The 21708-nt window shown below is 43.5% G+C and overlaps 1 protein-coding gene across 7 annotated transcripts in view; it reads right to left on the reverse strand.

Moving 5' to 3' along the window:
- ralgapa2 (Ral GTPase activating protein catalytic subunit alpha 2) overlaps positions 1–21708 on the reverse strand; it is an 89536-nt gene that overhangs the window by 25010 nt on the left and 42818 nt on the right. For all 7 annotated transcript variants that reach the window (XR_015109646.1, XR_015109647.1, XM_086181650.1 and 4 more), the window contains 14 exons: positions 20719–20847; positions 19471–19599; positions 19156–19214; positions 18911–19019; positions 16686–16796; positions 16451–16519; positions 16210–16347; positions 13306–13483; positions 11139–11973; positions 10237–10308; positions 9440–9563; positions 9181–9336; positions 6430–6588; positions 3193–3320 (listed from right to left, as the gene is read on the reverse strand). Coding sequence is in view for 5 of the 7 variants with exons in the window: in XM_086181650.1 (XP_086037776.1) it covers positions 3193–3320; positions 6430–6588; positions 9181–9336; positions 9440–9563; positions 10237–10308; positions 11139–11973; positions 13306–13483; positions 16210–16347; positions 16451–16519; positions 16686–16796; positions 18911–19019; positions 19156–19214; positions 19471–19599; positions 20719–20847 (2396 nt within the window). In the remaining 2 variants the exon portion in view is untranslated. The remainder of the gene's footprint in view (positions 1–3192; positions 3321–6429; positions 6589–9180; positions 9337–9439; positions 9564–10236; positions 10309–11138; positions 11974–13305; positions 13484–16209; positions 16348–16450; positions 16520–16685; positions 16797–18910; positions 19020–19155; positions 19215–19470; positions 19600–20718; positions 20848–21708) is intronic.

Genomic DNA, 21708 nt, shown 5'->3' on the forward strand with positions numbered 1-21708 from the left:
GGGGTGGAGAGGGGGGCAGTAACAGCAAACAAAGAAGGATGTCATATATATTATGTTGCCAGTATACATTTGTTGAAATGATGTACATCATTTTTTGTGGAGCTGGGGGACTGTAGATATGCTCAAGTGATCCCTGTGAGGGAACATGACAGACTTCAGCAGCTTTCTGGGTTCCACTGAAGGGATCAGGCCTCCCTCTCATCTTTCTGCAACTGTGCATGCACACGCACGCACGCACACACACAGACACAGACACACAGACACACACACCACCTAAAAGCCTGGCTCGCATGACTGGCGAAGGGCAGAAACAGATTATGGTTATTGATCGCTGCCTGGAGATGGATCTGTGTGTGCGTGCATGTGTGTTTATTGTGTATATGTGTGTGTCAGAGCAAAGGATGGGGGCTAAGGACAGTGTGCAAAAGCTATTGATTCCGTCCAGTGGGGAGGCTATGTCTCTGAATCAAGGTCAGCTCCGCACTGTCTCACCTATTAGAAACTTGCCATCTCCCCAGCACAGATACACGCAGCCAGTTTTTACCCTTAACAATGCCCCCGTCAAATAGTGTGATGGACAGCACATCGAACTCAAGTGTTTGCTGAAGAGAGAAATAAACCTTTAACTCTTGGATAAAGACATTATTTGACAGAGACAGTATGAAGGATCTTTGTGATACATGGCAGCAGTGAGGAAGTCTGCCAAGCTGGGCAAAGGTGACGCAAACAAACCAGTAGCTCGCTGATTGTGTGCAGTCCTAAGTTCCATTAATAGAGCCACCAAAGGACATTCACTTAGGTTAATCAATTGCTGACAAATCATCCAAATTTAAATTGTTTTAGACTGCACATTTTGTGGTCACAAGTTGTCCAAAAAGATGGACCAGTTGCAGACGATACACTTAGAACACACAAGGCTAGACCAGCTGCATTTTCCATCAGGCATATAAATAATAAATGATACATTATGAGTTGTCTGTGAGAGGCTTGTTGTATTATGTCTACAGTTGTGTCTTGACAAAAAAAAACAACAAAAAAAAAACAATCCCCCCGCAAAAAAAAAATCCAACAAAAAGATATAAATTCTAACTGACAAAGAGCACAGGACACAGCAAGACAACAAATGCAACAGGAAGAGGATACTATAAAGATATAGAAGGAGGGATATCCATTTGGAAAACACTCTTGTGTAGCCTATTTGTGTGTGTGTGTGTGTATTTTCTGAAAATGTTGCTAGTGGTCATTTTTCGATATCAAATCCTATTAGCCTGAGAGATCCTCTGAGCGTTGCAGCAGACTGCTGGAGTCCTCTCGAGTCTTGTATCGGAGCGAGAGAGGAGGCCACAGTACTATACCCGCCTTTTATCAGGACACATGGGGGTCATATAGCTTCTCTTTGAAGAAATATTCAACTAATTACCTTGGAGAGTGGCCTCACAGGCGGAGAGCAGTCGGTGGATTGTTAAGGCATTGTGCAGGGGTAAACTAAGGATGAGGATTTTCATCTTGCACAGAAGATGAAACACATCCAAGAAATAAAGGTTGGGTCATTGTTCCAGGCAGAGAAAGATTAAGAGCCACATATTCCAGGAAGATAGAAGAATGACAACTGGTGCAGGGGAAGTTTGCAAAAGGCTGACACGTTGATGAAAGTGCGTATAAGAGTCAAAGTCTTGGGTTACGGCTCATGCCAATAGTTGGTGCTGTCACTCAGGCTATTCTACGAGAACATCTCACATCAAGAGTCAACACTGTGGGGATTCATTAGTTCATATATTTCCTTTCTACTCATAAAGCCCTCTAGCAGACAAACAGCAGACAGTCATGCAGATACTGGTGCTGGCAGGGTGCTCCGCCTGGCGGACCCATTCATCTCCTCTCTTGGACTGTGTGAGGCCTGGCAGCCTATCAGTGCCAGAACTCCAGAGGCAGCGCTTATCTCCTCACATAGATCATGACTTTGTGCTGTCTGCTCCTCTGCGTAGGAATGCCAGGTAAAGCTTTTGTGGCCCAGCAAAGGCCTGGTACTGTTCCCCACAGCCCCCAGGGGCTAACAGAAGCAGGCAGGACCATAGCTGCCCCCCCCCCCCACCTCCCCCGGCACTGAGAGTCATACTGCGCTAATTCTCTTGGCGTCGGGTAACAGACATCTGCCTCTCAGGATGCCCCGGGGGACACAGAGACAGGGTCTGATCTAAGAGTGGGAGACCAGGGGATGTGATGGTCTGTGAAACACCAGACACATACTTGCACACCCGCCTGCAAAGAACATACAGGCCTTTGTTCCAAAAGACTACCATACTTACTATTTTAAGGACCAAATTTCAAAAATATGCTAAAACAATATATCTTATTCTTTCACTCAAATTAAACTTTCTTGGGGAGGTTTCTATTGTAACTGCCAGAGGGGAGTGTGGTTCTGGTGGGGTGGTACTGTATATTCTATCTGAGGTGGAGAGGGGCGGTATGAGAGATCGGGTTTCCCCCTCCAGGGGCCATCCCGACTCTGCGCGCCCCCCCCCCCCCCCCCACCTCATTCCCCAATCCTGTGCTGCTGGCATTCACATGCTAATTCATCTCCATTGGTGATTACACTCCCTTTAAACCAACTGACAACTACAGCTGGAGTCAGGCTCGTAACGGCACACTGTTGGATGGATGGGCGGAGGGATGAGAGCAAGCAAATGTGTGTGTGTGTGTGTGTGTGTGTGTGTGTGTGTGTGTGTGTGCGTGCGCATTCATTGATGGGCGCTCTTACTTTGGCTCTCCTTGTGCTCCATAAAACGGTAGTAATAGATGATGACACATTATCTTCACCCAACAGCTCCACACAACCTTCCATGCTGCTCCAGGCTGTGCAACAGCCACGGCTCAATAGCTGTATGTAAATAAGCCAGCCAATAAAGATCAGTGTCAGCACTCAGCTGTGTACGTTGGCTGACGTGACAAGCATGCCACATGTCTCGCTGAATTCATCAAAAATAGGGTGCTAGTTGAGCTGAAAATAAGAGCTCAGCTGTATTATACGTCTACTGGAATCATTAAATTGCAGGTACACGTACAACCTGTAATGTTTTCAGCTCTTTAGCTGATCAGTTTGAATAAAAACAAGTTGGACTGCTATATGGAACCACCTCCGCATTGGGATGGTGGAAAGTAAATGAAGCAGAAAGCATGAGGAGTAAAGGATACAAGCTCTGGTAGAGAGTCAACCTGGACTTGACAGCTCTGCTGGCATTGATGCAGGTAGCCCGCACTAAGCTTGGCAGCAGCGTCCCAGTGACGATGGCGCCATTAAACAAAGGCCCAAAGAAGGGAACCTGAAGAAATAAAAGAGAAAAACATGGGTGAGTATAAAAGTTTAGAATATGTGCCATTTAAACATCCACATTGATCTTCATGAAATTAATTGCATCTGTTTTCTGCTGTAATGCTTAAAATAAGAACAGATTGATTAAAAATCTTTTTGTTCTTCTTTTTAAACCGTTTCTCCATCTGTTTAGGGCAAAGGTTCAAGTTGAAATTGGATGTTACCTAACTTTGCATGACAAGCATACATATCTAATGTGAATCAATGTAAGGTAAATGAAATTAAAATGACAATCGATACCAAACAATGCCCTCATATTGAGCTAACGAACAAATACAAAGCGCCAATATGCATTTTAGCAGCAGCGTGTGAGTGTGTGTGGCTACACGCGTCTGTTCACGCAGGCCCTTAATCACTGGAGCCCAATGGTCATTGACCTGGAAGTTGACGTGAATGTCAAAGTCTCTCCAAAAGGCCCTGCTGTCTTCCTCTTGGTAATTCAGGGAGTATAATAACCAGTCGCAATATACAATAGAGGGATTTGACACAGAAATTACACAACCAGGCAGATACCATTATATCTGCAGGAAAACACTTGCAACACCCAAGGTGAAACAAATTTTCGAAGAATATTGGAAATATTTAGTGACTTACTAAAAACAAACAGCGAGCAACTGTTTATGACACATGCACATTTAGCTTCCCTAAGGTAATAATCATAAACTTTTGATTCTGAAGCACAAATGCAACGGTCAGAAGTGCAAAACTAACATGAATACACCAACTGACTTTGATATCACCAAACCTGAGCTTTGCGCTCCCTTTTTTTTTTTTTCTTCTACGCGTCTGGAATGATGATGCTGTACATCAACAACCTCCGTAAACTCGTTTAGCCCCTTGTTAAAAAAAACAACAACTCATTTTTAAGAAACTTGAAAGATTCAAAATTTCTGAGAGTGGTATGATCTGTTTTATGCCGTTGAACAAAATGTGAAAATATCTTAAGCTAAATATCTTTCAGCCATCGAAAACTCTGAGACATGTTTGACTTCCTACTTTCCTGTGGTCTATAACTATGACTACCAGATGGTATCCATCACTTGCACATGGATAAAAGGTGGTTTACAGAACTTGCTACAACCCATTTTTAAGATCCACAACATACTCTGTACTGGTGTTTCGCAATTTGTTAGCGACCGTCATTTCTAAGATGCAAACGCTTCAAAAATTCCCAAGTTCAGTATTTAATGGCGTATTTCAATGGACAGAGTTAGCTTATTAAAAGCTTATATTTGTGAGTGGTGTGTGTGCGTGTGTATGCACCTCACAAATATGGAAATTAATTTCACTGATAAAACGTGATAACTGCTGTAGTAAATGTCATTAGAATAAATAACCATCATAAAAGAGAAGAAGCATTAACACAAACACAAGTCAGCCGATTATCCCTTGGAAAAGGTATTCACGACACATCATACTGTGTTTTGTTTTCAGCTGAATAATATGAATATAGATGCGACACTATATGAAAAACGCTGCCAGACAAAGAAATTTCATGATGCTCCGCAGGGCAACACATGGAGTGCAGTGCGATCAAGATGCCGAGATGAAAGCTTGTTGAGTAAGGAGAGTAGCCTTCTCTGAGAGCACATACACAGTGTGGGTAATAGTGCACCACTGGAGAAGGAGAGGCCCAGAGCCTTCAGACAGAAACTGCAGCAGCAGAGGAGAAGCTGTAAATCACATAGAAGGCAATGCTTTAACTTATGACCAGAGGCTGGAAATTACTGCAGGGCTTAAAAATAGCCCGGCTTATTTATCCGGTTGGAAAATATCAAGATTTATCTGCCACGTTTGTAAAAGATGTCAAAGACGTATAAAAAAAAAAAGAGGTTAATCTCACAGAAATGACAGCAATCTTTTTTAAAGCGACTCTCAATTAGCTTATTTGTCTTTTGTTTGTATTCAGTGTCCGAAATGACATTTTCAACTCATCAAACGAAGGAACTGAGAAAACAAACCTGCCGAGCTAACTTTTCACCAGCTACAGATAATCAAGAGCCTTTTTGTGGTCACATATATATTAGTTTCAATACATATCAAAGAAATCTTGAATGAGTAGTTGTCATCTCGTGGCAACGCACAGAGCATCTCCACGTCACCCCAGCAGTCTCTTACACGTCTGTCGTCCCCAGACCTCAATTTCTGACAGAACCTGCCTTTTGTATGTGCTTCCCTGCCCTTTCAATGGTCAGGTTTTCATTTTAAAGGTTGTCTTTTTATACTTGCAGCATAATAGCTATTTGGAGTATAGCAGCAGTTTGACCCTCAGAACAAGGGCCGTTCAGGATGAGTACGGCATGTGTGCCTGTGTAAATCCGTTATTCCAAGAATTACTCAAGCAAACTGAAGTCAACAAACACCTGTGTATGAATGTATGTGGAAATCCAACAGAAGTAGCATGCCCCTGTAATGGGCCACTACAAATACTCAGATTACTTTTTTCTAGTTACTAGTAATGTAACGTGTAATGCAATCAATTATATAGTTAGGTTTTAGTGTGTAAAATCACTGGCACATTGCAAAGTTTCGGCTTCTCTCCTAATTGGCATTGCCTGCACTTAAGTTAGTGGCAGGTCAATTTTAAAGTACTTGCAATATTGCAAAAGTTGTGGATGAAGGGGTAAGTACATCAAAATGAAATGAAAATTGCCAGGTGACTACAAATGTCTGACAGGACTTGCCCCTCCCCCCCCCCCCCCCCGTCAACACTACATCAAATATGAAGATGCGCCTACAAACAAAGCACGGGGCCGGAAAGGTGGAGTAACGGCGCTGGCGCCGGGCTGTTGCAGCTCAGGAACAACAGTTTACTTTTAATTTGGCTATCGCTGCCACTCTGCAAACATGATCACTGACACAGAGCTGTAAAGGGGATAATGTGCCCTCTGAACAACATAATCAATGCGCATGAGGAATGCATTTTTGGTGATGTGAAAGTTGGTCCAGTCGAAGTCCAAGCGACTTGTTTTCAATTTGATAAGGGTAGTGTTTTGTGTTCGTGTTGGGCAACTTGTACGTATTATTGATAACAGCTTTAACAAAACAGTGACTTTTACCTGGGGTTTCTTCATGACCTGGATGAAATACATGTGGTTCTTCATCGGGTAGACGACAATCAGCGCGTCTCCAAAGTCAGTTGGGATGATGCCACGCCGGTAGTCCCTGGTGTGCTCTGACCACACGATGTGCACCTCATCATTTCCCAGGTGACGCAGCTGAACAAACAAACAAAATCAGACTAATCAAGAGCCTGGTGAGTACATGTAATTTCATCCCTATGGTGATGATGATGGGAACACAAATTTAGGAGGATTGGGACACGCCGCTGGGTTTATCCAGCCCATGTCTCAGGACCAAGTTGTCTCCAGAAGCCAAAAACAGAGGTCTAAGAAGGGAATGACTGATTGTTTATTACCGTCAATTTAAAGTACTATAACTAGCTTGTATTTCTGCATATAGCATTCAATTTATGTATGTTTTCCACTAGAAGCACAGTATACTGCACAAAGACGTGAAGGCACCAGGTGCAAGATGTCCACTGCTTAGAGCTTAATCACAAACTTTGAAAACAAAGGCGCAAATAGGGGTCTGGGGCCGTAGTTGGACGACTCCTTTCACTGCGCATTCAAATTGCAAAGTGAAAACGCACAAAATTGAGCATTTTAAAACCAAATAATTCAAATCCAATTAACTTCCCCATCAGAGATTAAATTGCTTCCCATTTCCACTCTATTCACAAACACAAATGAAACTGGGCAGGACAAGCAGATACACTTAAATAACAGGAAATTGACTGATGCTAGTTTGAAATGGGTAAACAGCTTTCCAAAGTTAAATAGATGGACATGGCTGCATTATATTCTCTGACAAGTGTGGATCGCTTATTAGCTGGAAGTCCAGCGATGTCGAATCAAGCCATCCTTCCCTCACTGAAAAGTGAGCCTCTACTCAGTTGAAAACATCTGCCAATGTACTGTGGGCCTAATGAGCCATTAAGAAACATGCCCTTGCCACAAAAAATGCAATTAGCACATTCTATTATAACCCCTTAATTATGGTAATACAGTAATCTTAAACAAATCCACGGCAAGCTGATTACTGGTGTTCACCAGTTCAGTCTGTCTATCCAGGGATCAGCAGGTACCAAGCAGGTCAGTCACTGGGACAATTTCAGAGAAAATGTTGAATATGCATTTGCAGCGCACAATCTACACAAAGATGTTAATTTGGGTTAAGATATTACCATGTGGATTAGCTGAATCACAAGTTTAATGAGGATGCTTTTGCTCTAGTCAATCATCTCCAGCAACAATCTATTTACTCCCTTGTTAATCACATCCAAATGTTTGAGACTTCTTTAATAAAATGGGATTCAAGTCAAAGGCTCTTGTCCAATTAGCCCTCTTTGACCTCCCACCCAGCCAATGGGCTTTACACAAACGGATACAGCAAACCAGAGAGCCCTAGAACACAAGCGGCTCCTCATAAAAACAACCTGCCGCAGTCCAATTAAGCTGTGGTGCCTGAGGGCGACTGTGATAGCGAGAGCACCCGTCTAGCTCCCTCTTTTTCTAGCACAAATACACAGACACATACATGGCTTGACCCCAACCCTGCAGGTCGCTTCCATAACCACATTACTGAAGCCAGCTGCTGCTGCTGCAGCTTACACTGCTCTGAAACCCACAATTGGATTGAGGAATTCATGTTTTGTCCTCTTTTGGGTTTGGCTGTTTTTTCTTCCCTTGTGTTGTCTTCAAACCGGCGAGCTCCCCATCTGTCTCTCCCCCACAGTATACCTCTATGGTTACAGGCAGTAAAGTGGGAGACCGCTGGACTAAAAGTGGTAGTTTTAAATTGACAGGGAAATATCCTACGTGGACACAGACCAACCCTGATTCTGCCAATTCTTGTTCTCTCCCCGTCCATATTCTACAGAAGCATCCTTGTGTGCTGCCAGCCTGCTGCCTGTTTCTGCAGAGTCAGCGGCTGGGGCGGAGATGTGTGAAAAGTTGGACTAAGCAATTAACAGGGTGCCAGTAAAATGACTTGAAATAGAGTGGCAGCACACTCCATTCAGGACCAGAATCTAAATAAGACAGAAATCTAAATCTTTCCTAATTTTTGAACACTCTTCCTACAGGTTCAGGATGGGTTTGGAATGAGTAGGCGGTTATTTGTGAAATGGAGAAGGAGGGGGATCGGTGGAAGACTGGAGGCTGGGTGGAGATGAAGAGAGCCTGATGAATTTCCCTTCCCAGCAGGGTTCTGTATGAGAAGATTGGCAGCACGGGCAGGGGCCTTGCGGCTCATTTCTTCGTGCTAACTGCTACATGTGCACAGTCCAGCATCCAGCTGCAGAACCCAATCGATCGCTCCTGTGGCGGCAGCAGGAATTGGATAAAAGGATCCTGCCGGCATCCGGCCGGCGCCTGCTCTAGCAGGGAGAGCTAATGGCTGAGTCCAGGCCCTAGTCACAGCACACAGGGAGGGGGGCAGGGGATAGCAGAATCATAGTCATTACCACAGCGGCAAATGCCCTCTCCTCACTCATGTGCCTGCAACTCTCTACTCCTCAGGCCGGCCAGGCCAGGGTCACTAATCAATGCCCGTACTCTGAAGTCACACCTCCTGATCACAGCTTAACACGGAGTTGAAGGCTACAACAACACACTGCTCCGAGCAAGCAGGACTGTGTAGCCATTTCATTGCATCAAACAGATAATACAGTTCCATATCCAACTAGCATGGAAAAGCAGAAATGTGCTGAGGAGCATAAAAAATGCTCAGACACATAAAGGACTTACCTTCTTGGTGAGGCAGTCATCAGAATCAGACGGCATACGTGTAGAGACGTGGAAAATGGCTTCCACAGTGGAGGTAGCGTAATACGGAGCTGTTAGACCTGTGCTGCCATTCCTCTGGAGGCCACCCATGAAGCCACAGTGTGTGGCCAGGTCCACCTGAGGGATATTTCTACAGTTTAGTGTGTTAGGCGTACACGTAAGCATTGAACATGCATAGGAGTATGTATCTGTGTTGAATGTAAGATCTAGTGGTCTTTACCTCCCATCCCAGTCCAGATACAAAATCCTCATAGGCCTGGCTGCCAGCACTATTTGACAAGATGGAGCACTTATCTTCTTGGCCCTCTCCAATGTAGAACACGGCAATCTTGTGGGTTTCTCTGCTACAGAACAAAAACAGAGAGAAGTCAATATTGAAAGAACAACAGAGCCAGAGCCAGTTTTAAAAAAGCTCCTGACTATTTCAAATGAAAATGGCTTTGCATGTGAATCCCTGACTCAAAGTGCTATACCTTGCTGATCCAGGCAAATTGTAGGTATAATTGAGTTGCTCAATAGAATCAGGAGGGTGAAATGTGAAAAACAAGTTTGTCTGTAATTTTTCCCCCCACTCTTCCTCCAGAAACATGATTTCAAAAGGAGTACCCCCAAACCCCCACCCTTGACTTTTCCTGTTGCCATGGCAGTACATCAGGTAGATTTAGGGTACACTGCATGCTTGTGTACAGGTTCTTCATTCCAAGCCAGGTCTGGCCATGCGGGAGACTGGGGGCTGATCCTGAGGGCGCTCATTAATGAGCTACTGTTGTTAGCAATGTGCAGAAAACTTATTGACTGGGCGTAGAGAGACACAGTAATGGAAGGACAGCAAGAGAGACAGTGAGACTTCCAGGCCTGTGATCAGCGGGAGATGGTGCAGATTAGGAAGGGAGGGGGAGGGCAACATGATGCTGCTTTGAATAAATGTATGACTTGTTTCCAGTTGCTTGTGAGGGCAGGTTTAAAGACAAACATCATTAATAGAGGGTGTACCATCATGCAATTCATTGACCTTACCACTGTCTGGAATCAAGATTCTTCAGTTCCCTCAGGAGTTTGGAGTTTTTCTTCAGTAAATGAAAACATTTCCTGTAGAAAAATAAAAACAAGCGTTAATTAGACGTGACATTTTCAGTTCTGTATCTCAGTTGGACATTGACTTTCTTTGGTGACTTTTCGTACTTTGTTCCACTGATTTAATCATCTATTGCCTCATCGATTCAAAGTAAATGTACTGTAAAAGTTCTCAGTTGACGATGGCAAGTTGGAAACTTTGCCCAACCTTATTCTGTGTACTGGAAACGCTGGCAACAATAAATAAAAATAACCGTTTTCTTAACAGCTTTTTTATTTATTTATTTTTTTAAAGTGGCAAAATCTTCAAGCAAATGGAGAACAAAAGCGTGTTCGAAGTTTTGTTTTGCTGTTGAGATTAACAAAGGAAAAGCAGGCACAGGTGCAAAGGCCAATCTCCGACAAGCTGTGTGTGAGTTGCGCCATCCCCATTAGGAAGTGCAAGCTTTTAATTTACAGGGAAGCACTGCAAAGATGTGGCTCTGCAAGGTAGACCTTTGTGAAAACAGCTGGGCACTTTTACCCTGTGGAGAGGAGATTAAGTCACTCCAGAATCCAGCCTGCTTTTAACTTTCTCTCCCGTCCTCTTTTGAGGGACAGCTGAATTACTTTGAGGATGACGGTGACATAAAGAAGTATAAAAATAATACTAGCATTTTTTCTTAACTCCATTTTGGTTTTTTTTTTTTTTTTTTTCTGAGTGGTTGCATTTAAGGTGTAGTTTGAGGACTGATGAATGGTGGGGAGAAAAAAGACAGTTAAAGACCCATAACTGCACCTTCCTCAGTCTGTACTTGTCAAGTAAACAGAGCAATCATCATAACCTATTTCAGTTGGTAGCATACCTTCGGTCCCAAGAGTTCATGCCAAGGTCGTTAAGTAGCAACCTGCAGAAGTAAAAAGGAGCTTTCGGTTCCTGGTGGGATGGTTCCCGCTGGCAAGCCGCCCGAAAGCTCACATCAGCATCCCACCTCCTCACTTGCTCCTCCTCCTGCTGAGTCTGGCGGAGAATGGCCTCAAGGATAGCACTCTCTTGCTCTAGGTTCATGCCTAGGGGTGAGGGGGCTGGCTGGTTTAGTCTGAGCTGCGGCTGGGGCAGGCATTCGGGGCTGCTGTGACCAAGATCCTCCAACAGCTTATCCAGAGTATCTACCTCTTCCTCATCACAACATTCATCGAGGGATTCCGAGACAGAGCCATGATCTTTGTGCGTTCCCTTCGCTGGAGAAGTAGACTGGGTTGTGTTGGGCGCGAATGTCATAGTGGCAGAAAAAGGCCGATCCACTGATGTAAAAACTCCCACATCTTCAGAGTCTTCCTGGCTTGTGCAGTACAGGATTGCCCCATCCCACGAATATTTGCCTGAAATGTCACGGACAATGACACGCACTTGAGAGGAGGGGTGGGGGGGCTGTCCGACAGTTGGGGTTTCGGCAGGGATCTGAAGGTAGGACACTAGGGTTGTATCATTGAAGACAAACAGCTGCAGGTTTGGGCTTTTGAAGACCTCAGAGGACAGCTCGGACGACTCCACATAGGGGTTGTCATGATTTTCGCTCACTAGGCTATGGAGGAGAGCGGGACCACCGCTCAGTGGGTGATGCCCCAAATGGTTCACCAGATGAGTCATGACCATCCGAGCTGTCAGGGGTATCAACTCCATGTTCCGCCGTCGTTTTTCTGGAAATAGAATGAGGGCACTAGATGAGGCGCTAAGGTAGATACACCAACCATCAACTGAGATAAGGAAAAATGGACGTGTACCATATTCCAAAAGCCTCACATTTGCGTACAGACATGCTATCATCTCTGTTAGCTCTTCTCACACAAAGCCAAATCTCCTTTATGAATACCAATAGGAGTATTTTATTCATTTCTCACAATAGCTTGGCCAGCGCACCTCTAAGTAGGTAGCACCTAATCATGGGAGACAACTTTGAAAAGCCCATTGAGTCGTCTTACAATGGACAAGTGTTGAAACTGGCCGAGTGCTAATGAGAACCTCCATCTTTACAGGCTGCTGAATAGGACTCTACTTAGTGAATTGCATTTATGTAAATTCATGGGTTTTTACTCAGAAGTGAAAGGCATGCTGTGCTTTATTCTGCACTGATGTGGGAAAAACAAGAAGATGCACTCCTGCATTGTGACAGTGCTATCAATACCATCATCCCCCATCAAAGTGGAGAAAGCTCTTTAGAAAGCAGGCCAAGCTGCATTAGAGATGCGCTGGCCCTTTGAAGTGACTTGATCAATATGAGGTGGGGGCATGAATATAACTAGGTCGGCACTCTTTGGTTTGCCCTTTTGATAGTGTTTTGTTATTTCTACTAAGACTGTGCAGCTGTGTACCACAAAGCAGACGTGTGGTGAAATTTTCCAAGCGAACACTATTGTCCAAATGTCTTGCATTGTTTCAGTGAAAATGTGCTGTGCTTTTGGGCTCAAAGGACATCTTAGAAGTTGACGACATGAGAGACGGAGAGAGAGGAGCCAGAGAAAGTGAGAGAGAGGAATATATTGCCTAATGGAATCACAAGGTCACAAAAAAGAAAAAAAAAATTAAATTTTTACCCAAACCCCATAATGGGTCTTCTCTCTGAGGCTGAGCACTAATGCGAACATTCCATTCCCTTTGATGGTTGATTTCCTTTTCATACTTTTAATAAGATATTGACATTTAATGGAGAGCTCCAAATGGATGGACTAAGAGTTTGCTTTTCTATGTAACCTTTTTCAGATTTTTTGAAGAGTGTACGTATATTTCTATGGTATGAAGTACAGTACGGGGCCATAGTGAAGTAGCACTGATTGTCCTCCTGACAAGCAAATTACAGCAAATAGCTGTAATCGTTTAAAAACTTTCTCATGCACATACATTTCCTAATGAATGCAGTAGTTATTCTATTTGCTGGTGCCATCTTGAACACAGTGGGGTAGAAAAAGGAGGCATTAAGACATCCCCTGGCTTCACACTGTGAATGCAGACATGCTTCACCCATGTGTCCTCACCCTCTGCTACAGTCAGCAAGCTGCCAAAGTCGTTGGCGGTGGTCTGGGAAGGTGGCGGCTCAAAGCTCTTAACCTGTCCCAACATAAGGTCGTAGTCTGAGGACAAATCTGACAGGCTGAGGAGGTAGCGGCTCTGTTGGGTGTGGAGAGTGGATCCGGACACGCAGCAGTGCAGCACCTGAGGAACAGTAGAAACGGGTAGAGCTTGATTATGTCCAGATGTCTCATGTCTGCCTTGATATTCTACAGAGTGCCAGTGAGAAGCACTTTGATGACTTAACTTCAACGCTGATGTGTTAAGACATTGTCCTATTAGATATGAGGGTGTCTGGTCAGACAATGTGCAGTCACACTCCTGCAGGCCTGTTCAACATTGACAAGATCCAGGGGCAAATGAAAGGGGACTAACTGGTCCATTTACATTGTAGCCATGGAAGAAGGGAGTGAGAAAAGGAGAGAAAAGAGGGTCTTTATTGCCACTAATCCATCTCTCCTGTGATGTGCGAGTGTATCGATCTACATAACAGATGGCGGAGCATCCGTTGGCAGGGCTAGATAAGGCACACTGGGGCAGTTGATTACAGCCATTGGACAGGTTTACACTGTTTGATTTAATTAAGACTTTACCCTGGTGCTCAGCCCCCACCACAAACATGCATCCTCAGCCATAGAAACATGCACACACACCAAAACACACCTGTACTCCGTCAAATCTGAGCATAGGTAAGGTGCAGCACATGAGGGGACAAATCATATGCATAATGTATGTAAATAAAGGGGGCCTCTTAGTGAGAGTAGAGCAACTTGGGTAAAGCCATGCAAAGGCTAATCCCATTCACTACACACACACGCTCATACTTGGCTGAGAGGTGCATGGAGGGGCAGGCTGGCCCTGTCATCTGAAACTGTATTGTGTGAGGCAATGCAGACAGTATGTGCATGATTCTACCGAGTGGACTACTGGGTGCATGGGGGGGTTGGAGGCTTGATGGTGAAAAGACCTGAACCAAACAGCTGCTACACCAAAGCCCAAAAGAGCTTCCCTCTGTGGAGTGGTGGAGAAACAGAAAGGGAGGGGGAAAACCCACAGCTGCGCTTGACAACTAAGTGCCTACACTCCGCATAGCAACAGTTCCTGGAAGGTAACACACAGTGAAACATGGACACCTAAGTTCGAGGGGTGCAAACTGAATGATTGCAGGAAGTATAGAACTCCTTGTTCATTTAAAGGACTTTAAATGGACTCAACACTACTTTCCTGGAGACTTAACCAACCCCTCACCTTAACATTTAATGCTCATCTTGTTGTTTCTGACAGATGGATGAGGCCCAACAATGTAAATGTGATGACAGACTTTGTCCACACGATATAAGTAAAGAAGTACACACATGCTTCTGCATGTCTATCCTAGTGATAGTAACTTAGCCCCTCCACCCTAAAGGCGAGTTGAGGCTAAACTTTGGATACAGACACAGGTGGATGTACAGTGTAAAATCTAACATGATGGATGCATTGAAGCATTTGGGTAGTGACAGTAAAAACATTAGAAATGGAGCCTTCACCTCTAAACCCAGCGTACCCGTGAACTGAGCCTGAACCAGAATCTTGAAACTTGCCCTTTGGTGGCGTGTCAGAAAGTAGAGACTGACCAAACACCCTCACAAAACTCACATTGGTCCTCACAAAGATAGATGTCTAACACACACAGATATGCGGAGAGGGAGGTGCAGCTGAGGCAGGCATGGAGAGCAGATGGAGAAGCTTGAGCAGAACTCCAATGAGCCGATGAAGTCTAGTGTAATGTTGCCCCCCCCAGCGATCTGCATTCTGTTAGTCCATACACACAGATATACACACACACACACACACATACCTGTTCTCAATGCCAGGGTGAAGAGCATGACACACTCTTTGATAGTTGTATTGTGCCACATTTGATGGCTTAGTAAAAAAAAAAAAAAAAAACAACTTTCAAGCTTTTTGGATATAAAAGTGTAATTAAGGGAAGGTTAACATGGAAAATAAATGGACGGGCAGCTACCTTGTCAGTGATGCGTTCTGCTCTGTGATGGAATAAAAGGGAGGGTTTTTTCTGTTAGAGGAGCTATTCTCTGTGTGGCGTAGAGAATAATTAGCAGCCAACATGTCTGTGGAAATATATAGATTTCAGACTTGATATGGCATTAATATTGTCACACCTTGTGATGCCTTGCTTGATATATTAATTCCAATGAAAGGCAGAGGGGCCGCTCTTTTTGTGTGCTGATAGACAACCAATCATGCCTAATTGTCTTTGCTTTTATAGCAGCTGCAGTCGCTCTCATATTAAGACATATTCCATTCAAATCTGTAGGACAAGCGTTTATGGCCTTAGCATATCAAGTGGACAAAGGGTTGTGTTTGAATAATTGGACCATTTCTTATCAGGGTTGACATCCTTACAAAGATCTGCCGTTGACCGCATCTGCCCAGACAGGAGGGAATGAATAATCTGTCATTCATTTATGCCTGAAGCTTGGCCCACATCCACAGGGTCAGACCATAAAATAAAGGGTTACAGGGACAAATACAGAGAACTAGATCGAATACTGAATATAATATTTTCTCAACTAATGCACTGAATGTTACAACTAAACAAGGCTTTTCTGCTCCTGATAAATGCCAACCACACACTTCACCAATAGTGGCTGATTCAGTGCTATTGTCCTGCTATAATGTTAAATGAGGCATAGCCATGAGGTCACGCTGGAGGTGAGTCTAATTAAAGTGGCAAGCTTATGTGGCAGGGCAGAGGTTGGAGGTGTCAAAGCTTAAGCTCTGGTGTCAGCCAGCAGAGGATTTTCATAGATTTCAGAGGACTCTCTTCAGGTCAGCTTGTCCAAGATGCCAGTGGGGCTACCCACCCTGTAGATGTAGTCCAGAAGTGGAGCCTTATGGGATGTGTTGTCGTCCAGTGAAGGCATGGTGATGGGTTCCAGCAGCAGACTCAGGGGAACGGCCATGCACCAGTCCAACAGGCAGAGCAGCAGCGACACCATCAACTGAGGAAGTGAGGAGGGAATTCTTTGAGTCTGGTCATATGCAAATATCAAAACATGAGTCAGAGAGACAGAAAGAAGTGGAGAAGAACGCTCCATCATCTACCTTTTTGTCTGATTCCACCGTTGAGTGCTCGGCGCTTGGCAACAAAAAGGCTGTCGTGGCCACAAAGATCTGTTTTGAGATAGAATAAAGACAAAAATAAATCTGGGCTCTTCATCCATTCAGGACTTGGCCATAATGCGATGTGATGCCATCAGATGTAGGGTGTGCCAAAGTGAAAATATAGCAATATTTCTGTGTGTGTGTGTGTGTGTGTGTGTGTGTGTGTGTGTCTTACCTCAATGATTTTCTTAGGCAGAGTTGGATCCAGTCTTTGGAGATGTTCCCAGTGGGAGATGAGCAGCTGAAAGACGTCGCAGGCTACCTGAGCCACTGCTTTGTTTCCAAACTGGATAAACAAGATGGAAAAAGGGCTGATCAATAATTTCTTCATTAGCGTCACTGCCCATTTGCAAAGGCCACAAATTCTTAAACATTTACGCATGAAGCCATGCTGTATTTAAATACAGATGTCCAGACAAACATTTTTATTGAAACCTCCTGGAAAACAGTGCAGTCACATAGGCATTCCCTCTGCGAGCAGAAAAATAGATCTGTTGATGCCTGCAGGAGCAAAGATATCCATGACCAGATTTTCTTTTTTGCATGCTTGATTCTGTGATAATGTGACTTTTACATTGCGGTTGCAAAATAAAGAAAGTTGCTTAGGAATCTCGAGACACAATTTGTATTTGCAGCAGTTTCTTTCTTCTGCTTATGTCCTCGTAAGCCAATGTATCCTTGGCCAGTCACTTTCGACGTAAACCATGTCAAAAGCTTCATGATGAGCTCGCAGCTGCATCTAAGTGTATACACAATACTGCAGGCTCTTACAGTGTATCCAAGCTATAAACCCCACAACAGGAAGTTAGCCTCATCATGCTGTTGGTGGCTTCAGTATATTCTGCCTTCATCACAACAAACCAATTCATGAGTTAACTGCGCATACAAACAAAAACATGACACCTACAGCAAAGCACTTCTTCTTCAGCAGTAAATACGATTGTGTGGAATCAAAAATGTTCTTATATAACTTCAAGTCTACAAGAAAGTAGCAAACAATAACAGAAAAAGCTGAATATCTCATGTAGACGAACAAGCGCAGAAACAGACACAAGGAAAATATGATGAGGATTAATATATTCCACAGTTTGCAACCTGAAAATGATGTAATAGATCTTCTAGATTTCCTCAACGGTAACATTTAAAATTATTGTCCAGTTTTCCTTTTTATTTTCTGTTAATATGTCATACTTAAAAAAAGGAAGCTAATGGCTAATTTAAAATGACAGGAAAAAGTTTTTGCACATACTGACCATGACCAAAATTCAAGTTGAAGCATCTTTCTCAGAACTGTGCATATAATCAGAATAATTTCACATCCACTTCAAACCGTGTCTCATTTTCTCCAGACTCATTGGAGGGAAGAATTGGGCTGTTGACAATTTTTGTTCGGATGTGGATTTCTTCAGTGATTTGAAATTCTTTGTGGAGAAATAGAATTTCCTATTTCTTCCAGCTGAATGCCTCTCAACATGTAACAAGGGTAGACAATGTGGGGAGTGCAGAAATGGCCAAACACAAAAAGAGGCCCTGAGAGTTCAGCACCTGCTTTTAGAAAAGAGACTCTCAGTGCCACTCTTCTCCCCCACTCTTACCCAGCCTATACCCTCTATTTTGGGGCTGGTTGAGTCTGTGTGTCAAGTTGTACAGGGGAGTGATTACTGCTCCATTAGAGAAGGGGGGTAGGGGTGTGTGTGTGTGTGTGTGTGTGTGTGTGTGTGTGCGCGCGTGTGTGTGTGCGTATGCGTGTAAGTGGGGGTGGTGTTGGGGTGTTTGAGCAGGAAGCTGGGAGATGTAGCTGCTTAAATTGGCCCACATCTACAGAGAGCGAGTAGCCTGGAAATTACGCCAACACCCAACACCCTTTTCCATGAAAACAACAATACACACATACACATACATATACACATATACACACACACACACACACACACACACACACACACACACACACACAAAACAGCTTCCACGGGTTCTCTGCATCTCTTCACTCTGAGAGAAAAGAGGGCTCTTCCAAAATATACCCATGAGTCACATCACTGGACATATTTTATTCTCTCACTTTTTCCTCCCCTCACTGTGTTAAAATTGTTCTGCAGTCCTTTCATGTGATCAACCATCATTTTTGTTGGGAGGAAAACTGTCTGGCTTTGGGTTAGAAAAAAAAAGAAAAGGGAAACATTGTGATAAAATCCAGACTTCCTGTATCTATTAATTTATAGACACTGTGGCCACCAGGGATCAAAGAAATAAATTTAATTCATGAAACAGTTACAATGGACAACAAAGCTCGTGATACAAGTGCAGCTGGATCACTAAACAACACTGTGCACACGAGTTTGTGGAAATGGATGCCGCGTACGGTGCATTACGGCTCTCTCGCCTCAGCTGGTCACTGACCTTTAGTGTTACTCCCAGGATGTTGATGGCATCTTTCACCTGATGGTGGATGTTCTCGTGCATCAGCTCCTCACAAACCCACAGACCCAGACTGCACACAGCGATACACCTAGATGCAATAACAAACGCGTGTTGAATTTAGGCACAATAAAATCTATTCACACGCCACAACAAAAGTATTTGTTAATAAGCTTGAAATTGTAATTAGCGCACACTCGTGCTGAATGTAATCCAACAATACCTACCTGGCTCCTTCACAGTGCTCTTTTGTTGCCATCTCCAGCAGGATGTTGACAAGATAATCCTGAATAGTAAAAGCACACATCATCAGATGAGAATCTAGTCCATCATGCTATTGGAAGTAACGTGCTACTTTGGACACAAATCACCCTAAAAAGGAAATGTTGAGGCATTTTTTCAACATGGGTGCTGTAGTGTTACTGTTAATACCAGGATTTTCCTTTTAAAACCTTTTACTAATACAATTTATCGCTGTTTTCTCATTTTATTGTAGATTCCATACCCACCAACAGCACCAGAATTTAAATAATGTCATATACCCTGATATCCTCATTGCTCAGGGCAATGTCATCAACGCCCGGCATACTCCGCAGCACCGGAATCTGGACGTAAAGGTTGGGAAAGCACACCAAGGAGCCCAGAATGGTTTGAGCCTCCATCCTGGGAGCCTGGGAGAAAGATTAAAAAACAAAAAGAAGCTTGCTATCATTGATTCCCTAAAGCCGCATGAAAACAACTCACTTCCAGGAAACACACTATCCAGGGAAAAGGGATTGAGAAGACCCATCTTTATTCATGACTCTGCTAATGTGCAACAGAGAGTCTCGACGCATGGTAGAAAAATGACTGATTTAGTACACAAAGAGCATCTTGTTGTACCTGATGAACAGATGAATCAGTTCTGGGGTTATCGAGTAAACACAACAACCTTTACAGTTGATGCTCCTGTAACCTGTGACACGTACAACTGTGCACACTGGCCATGAATCAACAGGGAGTGATTTTTCTGTTCGTCTGTCAACATTATTTTTTTTTAAAAATTGTTGTGTACAGTTTGCGTCAAGACCTTATAGGTTAATGCGAATGTACAGCAGCATGAAAATATTCCAGGAAATTGTCCGCAGGACTCGCAGCAATCACTTCTATTCAATTATTTTGCGGCAGAAGCAACCTTGCCTACTGCGTTTGAGACCACAATAACTCTAATCACATGTTGGGTTCCGCAATTAATAATCATTATTCGTAATGAAACATTTTCAATTCATGGCCAAACGGTCTGATGTGATTAATAGCCTTTTGCTTCCTACAGCAGCTTCAGTGTTTTGAGCTTTAAATATGCAACTTCAAATGATTTATTGCAGTTATTCATTTAAAAGATAATGGCTTTAGCAGAATATGATCTTGAGGATTTTACTGCAATTGAGCAGTAAAATGTATGTCCATGTAAGCCATGAACGCTAACTCCAAGTCAAAAATGAGAAAAATTTTGAATTCTGAAAAACTGTTATCATTTCATTCATGGATGATCAGTCCAACACGTCTGTATGCAAGTAAAATGACCACAGAAGAGTGGATTGTAACACCTGACCACCACATTCCTGCAAACCAAACAAAAATTCACCAAACCAAAAAGGAAATTCACCAAAAAAGTGACCATGTTTGTCCTGAAAAATTCCATTATTATTCATAATTCTTCTAGCAATAGAAAACCTCATTAGATGAAAGTTTAAAGTATGTGTTTGTGTGTGTGTGTGTGTGTGTGTGTGTGTGCGCGCGCGCATATGTACCTCTGAGGACTCAAAACTGAGAACGCGGGCGGCAGCAGTGATGAAATCTGCCAGGAGCATGGTGAAGCCCGGCAGGCCGAGGAAAAAGAATCGAGGAGAACAGGAGCGGATCATGGTGTTCACAACATCCTGATGACAACACAAACTGTTAATGGTTGGTATTTCTCTTGGTAGACTTTATGTACCAAAAACAAGCTACTAGCAAGATCTATATTACGTTTACAATTACTGGGAATTTAACATTTGTGAGAGCGGGTTCAATTGGTTGTAGGAACACAGTCACAGAAATGTGACTGTGAAATCTGAAATCTGTCCATTTTGCCCATCATTTGATGCAAATGTTCACTGATATTCACTGTCCTTTTTACAAATAAAGAAATAAATGAATAATGTCAAAATAAAAATTCGCAAATGGGCCACAATATGAGAAGCATGGCAGGGAGAAAGCTTTTTACTCCAACAGGTAGGCTAAGCATTTCAAGGGTGTTGAGGAGAGTACGGCACTCAACGGGACATGTCACAAAAGGACAGGAAAAAAGAGGGGGAAAGAAAGACAGAGGAGAGAGAGAAAGAGAGAGAGCGAGAGAGAGAGAGAGAAAGAGAGAGAGGGGAGGGAGGAGGGCGGCAGATGGATTGTTCACAGAGAATAAGACGGAGAACAAAAGACCTCAACATTTGTGAGTCACATGTATATACACACATAAGCAAACCTGTAATTAAAGCCAGAGACGAGGTATTGTTTTGCTGAGGTACAGGCAGCTCGGTAGCAGATGGGTGCTCTTTCAACATTGACATATGCTCCATTGCAGAGTGGGCCGCACAAACGGCTCAAGAACCCACAGTTTAAAACCATCCTGGGCAGAAGCAGGGAAGGCAGTGTTTTTCAGGCTGTTTAAAGCTGCAGCAGAGGTTGATGGAGTAACTCTTCACTGAGAGGTAACATGCAGGTATGAGAATGCAGCATCTCAATACTGCAGGGGAAAAAAAATG

The sequence above is a fragment of the Aulostomus chinensis genome, chromosome 17, assembly GCF_037954235.1.
Source record: "Aulostomus chinensis isolate RoL2024-O1b breed Wild chromosome 17, RoL_Achi_v1.0, whole genome shotgun sequence".
NCBI classification, from domain to species: Eukaryota; Metazoa; Chordata; class Actinopteri; order Syngnathiformes; family Aulostomidae; genus Aulostomus; species Aulostomus chinensis.